The 7318-nt window shown below is 37.2% G+C and overlaps 1 protein-coding gene across 1 annotated transcript in view; it reads left to right on the forward strand.

The window, feature by feature from the left end:
• MYOM1 (myomesin 1) overlaps positions 1 to 3422 on the forward strand; it is a 75026-nt gene extending 71604 nt beyond the window's left edge. Inside the window, exons 39-40 of the mRNA XM_061356393.1 lie at positions 1516 to 1639; positions 2816 to 3422. Coding sequence (XP_061212377.1) covers positions 1516 to 1639; positions 2816 to 3027 — 336 coding nt within the window. The 3' untranslated portion in view covers positions 3028 to 3422. The remainder of the gene's footprint in view (positions 1 to 1515; positions 1640 to 2815) is intronic.
• The last annotated feature ends 3896 nt before the right edge of the window (positions 3423 to 7318 follow it).

Genomic DNA, 7318 nt, shown 5'->3' on the forward strand with positions numbered 1-7318 from the left:
AAAAGAATCTTCACTGGAGTGTAATAAAAGAAGTGGGGTTTTTTTCAGATAAAAATGCTTCAGACAAAAAAATACATACGTCCAGATCTGTGAACACACAATGCCACTGATTATTAACAGCTGAGGAGGAACAACAGAATGTACACGTATGTCCATTCTGCTAGACATATGTGCAATATACACGTTACAGAATACATATATATGTATGATCAGAAGCAGTCATCAGTCCAATTGCTAATTTAAAATGTCCCATATTAATAATTCTCGTAATTATTAGTCTTAGAACAGCACAACTCTTCACATCAAAATCTAAAGAACTAATGTGTATGGCTTCAGTATAAGCATGATCTGTGTGTGACCTTCCACATACTTTCTCTCTTCATTTTAAACCCTTGCAATGTGAAGTTCAGTGTCAGCTAACGTAAAAGACAAAGTGGAAGCACGAGGGAATTCTCGAGTAATGATTAAAAATAGTTATCAATGGTGAAAGTGGCGATTTTTGCAATTTTAAAATATTTTTTTAAATCAGTTTCTATAAAGGACTATTTTATGACCTTAATAATTAAAAAAAAAAGTAAAAATCCAGATTTAGATCAGGTTTACAATTTATAACTTAACCAAAACATGTTAGCATGTGCTTAACTTCATGCACAAACAGTTCCACTGGTTTAAGGAGGATGTTAAGTTTATTTGGCATAAACTTCCAGGATAGATTTCACATCACAGGGATTTTTAACATGAAAATATGTAAAACTAAAGTGTTTTCAGCATTTCACTTGTCTCCTAAAATAGTTAAAACTCAAGTATCAAGCTCGATGACACTATTGCAATTCTAAGGTTCAAGTGTGTAATTACGTACATTAATGAATCCATACCTGTTATTAAAAAAGTTGACTAGTTACAACAGCTGCATATCAAACAGCCTAATTTTAAAATTTCAAGATACAATCATGAGAATATCTGCAACCTGAGATAGAGCAAGATTCTTCTGAGTTTAAAGAACTAATGTAAAATTAACTGATAATTTTGCTTAGTATGACATGAAGCCAATTAAAGGATGATAAGCAGGTCCCTCCATCTTGGTGCCAGGATAACATACACCTTAAAACCAAGTATCACACCTCTTCCATCCTCCATGGTGCAAACAAGAATATGACTTGCTCTTTGCATTACCTGATAACTTATGTTTATTATTTAGTATTAGCATTTTTTTAATAATGATAGCATTTTGGCAGCAGTTTGTTACTACTGCTTTATCTTCAAAAATCTGTTCTCCTGCACCCCTCTTTTTGGGAGAATTGTGAGGGACTACAAGTGGGATATTTCTCAGATAACAGCCTGGGTTCTACTTCTCTTTGCTTTGGAAGGTACATGTTTCAGATCTCTGAAAGTTAGAGAGTAATAGCTGCTTCTAAACATACTCCTGTCAGGGATTCTGTTGTGGTGGTTTCAAACTGAATTTGTGATGCTCCCACATTTCTTGCTTGCGCCCTTTTTGTTCTTGCTTTGCTTCAGGTGATTGTGATTTCTGTGTCAGGACAGACTGACACAGTCCAAGGACACGATCAAAGTAATGTAACTGTATCTAAAAAGAAAAAAATGACAACAGGAAGCAAACGGAAGGAAGGGGAAAAGAAAGGTAAGAACACTTTCATCTTTATGGTCCTCTACTCCAAGGAACAAACTCGTAAACATGCAGTTAATAGTCTGTGCCAATCAATATTTCTCAGATCCCAAACACTCAAATTTACAGTATGTCTGCTCTTAGTCAACAATAAAAGCAAAGGTAAACCTCAGTGAAAGACATTTAAATCAACACTTTTAAATCACCTTTCTAGTGGGCTGTGAGTTCTTATCTTGGCTCACCTGGCTGATACAAGTTTTTTAAGCCATAATAAATACTTTCAAGTTCCTGGATGCAGAGGAAAGACTTCCTAAGCATTTATATATACACAGATTGTGTTATTTTCCAAAGGGAGACGTATTTCAGGTAGATGTTTGACAGTTAACAAACCAACCCAAAATGCAAAAGGGCCTTGCTAATTAAGAGGCCCTAAATGCCAAAGTGCTTTAGAAAATCCTGATTCTAGAACTACTATTTGAGATTAATCAATTATTCTCTTTGTTTTATGTCCATATTGAATGGTAAAGTTGGAATTATGGGTGACCATTTCTTTTGTCCAGTTTAGAGAAAGGGTAGAAAATGAAAAGCTCTCTGGTGTTTCAGCATTCTTGTACATTACAGAATTGTACTGCTCCTTTAGACTTTTACTATATAATTGCTACTTGGACATTGATTTATTCTGCACAATTACCAGTCCCTCATGTAGAGCATTTTAGCTCCAAATAAGGCTTAAATTCCAACATTCTCAGAACATCTGTTTTATATATTTTTGCCTAAGTATTTTTTCTGTGTATACATGTTATATCATTGCTGACAGAACATTTTATACTCTATTCCCCTCCCCTTTCTGCTCTTAAGGGAAGAACAAATATTTAAATACATTTCTTTCCCCTCCTTCCTTAATGGCATGGGTAACCTAGACATTTCTGAGCAGTCCTGTAATTTAGGTGAGTTATGTGAGAAACAATTCTTTACATGCCTTTAAAAAGACATTAGAGGCCATAAAGACTTGGGCTTGCTTTTGGCTTTGTAAAAAGTAGTAATGTCATTTGTGATATTGAATCTCTCTATATGGGTATGGGAAGAGGAAAAGAATACAATAAGGTCATAACCAATGTGAAAGCAAAACTTACCTGACATATCTCTGTATTGCTGAACATAGTAAATGGAGGGAAATTTTATTACTTGTAGAAGAAACTACTGCAACAAAAGAGACACCTGATACAAATGAAATCTGCCCTGTGGAAAAAGAAAAGGATACAAAAAGTAACCAGCGAGCAGCAAAGAAGACTGGTGGAAAGGCAGCAGTAGTGGAGAAGGTTCCTCAGCCCACAGAAAGCTTAGATAAGCAGGGAAAGAAACCACTGGAAAAGCCAGCCTTGAGTAAACCCCCCCATTCTTGAATAAAGGACAAATGGGATCATGTGATCAGGATGACAAGTTGAAGCTGAGATTCATGGGTAGCCATAATATCTTAATACAAAAGTTTATTAGTGTTTTTTGTAACATTTGTAATGCTTCACAACTTTCAATGCATAGTAGATGGGTACTTATGTCTCAGTACCACATTAGTTGCACTCCAGGAATTTCTAAGTATCTAAACAATGATCCATGTACTGACAAGGTGATTTTACTTACTAAAAAATATGCATGATAAGCAGAGTTTAATAGAGCAAATCCTGTCCAGAACTGGCCTATTTACTACTCTGTAAAAGAATGGTGATATAAATTATGGGGCTCTGTTAACTGATATTTGTAGGCCACCACAGCTTGAGATAGACCCTGCTTACTTTCTCAACGAAACAGTCCTCTTCCTGTCACGTGGGCTGTACTTTTCACCATGACTAGTTTGGCCACAGAGGAAGATTCCCAGAAACAAAAACATCTCCCATAGATGCAGGGGGTGTCATAAGTAGGGTTTTTTTTTTGATCCAAGTTTCTTTCGATCCAAGTTTCTTTCAAGCAAACCTGCTCCATCAGGTGGATCAGGATGACATCTGGGCATTTCATATCATCCAGGCTTATATGACTGCTTTTCAGTCCTCTCCGTTAGTTCCCTCATGGCCTTGGTGAGGTACTGTGGATACAGTATTAACCCATAAAGTATCAGCTGCCCCACATGCTTGTTTCTTTCCACACTTTTTGCTGCAGCAATCACACTATGCAAATCAAAAAGTGCCTGCTACACAAAAACAAGTGGTGGGAGAAACCTTAAAATACAGGCTGAACTACAGCTAAGACCATCCTGCTAAACTTAAGTACTGACACACAGAGCTTGATTCAATTCTACATTGCATCTTGTTCTACATCTATGTATTATAGTTTAAATTAGTAGGAGACTGGAGTAGCCCAGAAGTGAATTATGTGAGTGTAGGTCCCATACAGCACCGCAGTAAGGAGCATTTCCACGCTAGGAGACTTTTAAAATGAGAACCACAACACATGTAAGTTCTCACGCAACTCTTACAGAAAAGGTAGATTTCTATAAAGATGTGAGATTACATCACTCTGCAGAGTTACAGTCTGGCCTTTCAAAACATTACAAAGCTGCAGCTGTTTCACAAAACTCTAAACTCCTCTTTGCCATGGCAATTATTTCAACTTGCCTTACCTCTGTAAAAATCCACCACTTCCTACAGCTCATTCGGGTTGGGAGCCCATCTCCCACTGACACCAACGGCATCATGTAAGTTATATATATAGAACAGGCTGTACCACTGAGAGCCTGATCCAATTCCTGCAAAATGCCACAGGGGTCTTTTCATTAGCTTTAATAGAAAACAAGCTGGATCTCACACAAATGTTCTAAAAATGTCTCAAATCTCAGATTACAAAGCCCATTTTGCTCACTGTGAAGCCAATGGCAGATCTCTCTTTTGTGTCACTGTAGCAGAATTGGGTCTTAGCTTTTTACTGAAAAAACCCAACAAGCCAGTATTTTCCTGATATTCACTTAAAGCCTACTGGATATACTTAAAAACACAAAACCACAAAAAACAAAACAAACCAAAACAAAAAACACCTGAAATGTACTAGGGTGGAGGTTTGGGGTTTTTCTGTTTGTTTTGTTTCTTAAGTTTTGTTTTGAGGATGGTTCCTCAAAAAGCTGGAAATGCAGTCACATCAGTATTGTTTTACTGGAAATGATTTGCTCTCCAGAAGCACAGTGTTGTGATGCATGGTAAATGAGATATACACAAATAAACATTTCAAAGAATTTAAAAAAGCTTTTTTTTTTATTATTTAAGCTGTAGTTGCTCACAAATGTATACCAAAATGTTCAAAATTAACATTAACAGAATTGTAGAGTATATAAGTCTAAATACATTTCCATGGTTGAGTAATTTTTCTTGCATTCTGTATATATAATTTATGCTCTATTCTCCATGATGACTATGAAAATTTGTTCCAGTCTCTGTTCCATTACATGATGATAGAATGCAAATTATTTCTGAAGCAACAGAATTGCCTATCAAACAGACTCATCTAACTACATTTAAAACCAGACACTGATTCCAATGTTTATCTGAAGTGCCCCTTCTGGACAATATCTTCTTTCTTGCCTACATATTCCACTCCAGCATGCATTACTCTCTATATTCAAATTCAAATTCAATTCTATATTCAACTCTATTATAAATTCATATTCTTCTGTTATAACAACTGAGTGTGAGAAAGTGTAGCATTAAGCTAAATTATCTAATCACTTTCCAAAATTACAAAGGGCGATTTCTGAAGATGAAAGAAGATGTGAAAAAGAGGGTTTTACTTTGCCTTCCACTGTAATAAAGTCATTGTGATTCCAGGTGTCCTTGAGTTTTTCTGAGAATTAGTCCTGGATTTCTGACCCAGTTCTGAGGAAGATCTGTCTGTGATCTGAGAGTGACAAAACAGAATTTGGAGATACCTAAAGCCATAATCGTTGATGTGATTAGTTGTATATGAGATCATCCCTGAACTGGCGTAGTGCTCTGTATCCTTGACCAGTAAGGTCAAAACGTGAATGATATTCCACATAAGCTGCACTTCCACTGACTAGACAGACATCCAAACCAAATCTTTCCACACAAGTGTTTTGTCTTGCTAAAGTTTTAAGAACTGAAGCAAAATGTTGGCCAGGCAAAAGAGACACAAAAGCTGTAAAGAGTACAGAAAACTGTTTCTTTCCACAAGGGCTTTGGGAGATGAAGGTACTGTGAGAGAGATGGTGGGGGGATAAGACTGCTGGCAAGGAGAGGAAGGAAGGCACCAGATTTGGCTGCAATCTTCTGCTGATTTCTCCCCTTCTCTCATTTCCCATTTCATTACACAAAATGTCTTTCCTGTAATCTTTCTCCTTCTGCACATTTTCAAATGCAACACCTTTCCTTCCCTCTTTCCCCACTTTGCTCTTATACCATCCATTCAATTTGATACAGTCATTTCCAGTTCACCGTTTCATCACTCAGTCTAACAGGCACAGAATAAACCCTTCTTAATTAGGGTGTGATTTTGGCAAGAATAAGGAACCTCATAGCAGGAGGCCTGCAACCCTATTGTATCTATTATCACAAAATGGTTTGTGAAACACTTGCTAATGATTGACCACGAATGGAGATATATTGCTCACATGACACTTGATCCAAATATCCTAAAGCTACAAACAAGTTCATCAACTAAAGGACTATTGGTGTGCTTAAATATTTAGGTGGCCTGGGGTTACAGTTCCTTACAGCCCTGGATCTGGCTATTAACATTTTAACATTCCTAATTTTTCCCAACTGTTAAATGCAAACTAAACTAATTTGTTACATCCTATCATCATGTCATTTTGAACTCTGAGAAGCTACTGAAACACTCCCGAGAGGATATATACTAGTCATGACTAAGATGCAGAGATAAAGAGTCTCTCAGGTTTACTAGGAGTAGGATGTAAGAGTCTAAACAACAATAAAAAATAAATGTTTAAGGATATCCTGGCTGCTGTAATATGAGTAGGGGTGATGGTGAGCATGGGATAAATGACTGCTACAAACAATGGTTTCTGGGTGTTGTATGCATACAAACAGGCAATGAGACATCAACAATGTCTCATCGATGATGTCAGCTTTTTTTTCCTTATGTGGCCAAAGACTTTATTTTGTTTTAATACATATATATATATAATTGTTGTAACAACTAAGCAATAGGCCATTTTTTCTTTCATCTACAAATGTCAGCAACACATTGAGCTCTCAGGGACCAATGCAAGCTGGGGGTCGCTACATCCCTATGCTTACAGCTTTCTACTCTCTACAGAACCAGACTTCTGAGACTTCACCAAAGCCATACCTAGCACCTCGTATCCTTCCAGACCTGTGATTTACCCCTGGCACTCTGTATCCTGATGGAGACCCCTCATCATTTCTTGCCTAACCCTACACAGGCTCCCTCTCTCACACATTGCTGCTAGACATGATCTGGCAGTTGAGCAGCCAGAGAGTCACTGATTTATGTATGATTTATGCTTTCAAATTATTTCCCCATCAGAAAAAAACCAACCAAAAGTAAGCACTCGCTCTCATCACACCTTCCCGTCCCTGATGGGGAAAATAACTGTGACATTTGTGGTGAAAAAGCAAAATGAATGTAAATGAGGTGTCAGGTTTCCTCTGGCCTGGAGGCCCTGGTTTCACTACCAGTGAGTTATGGTTCAACAAGGACTGCAAATCATGC

Source organism: Neopsephotus bourkii, unplaced genomic scaffold, assembly GCF_033783945.1.
Source record: "Neopsephotus bourkii isolate Nb327-2 ecotype Australia unplaced genomic scaffold, CSIRO-AGI_Nbou_v1 NB_846, whole genome shotgun sequence".
Classification (NCBI taxonomy): domain Eukaryota; kingdom Metazoa; phylum Chordata; class Aves; order Psittaciformes; family Psittacidae; genus Neopsephotus; species Neopsephotus bourkii.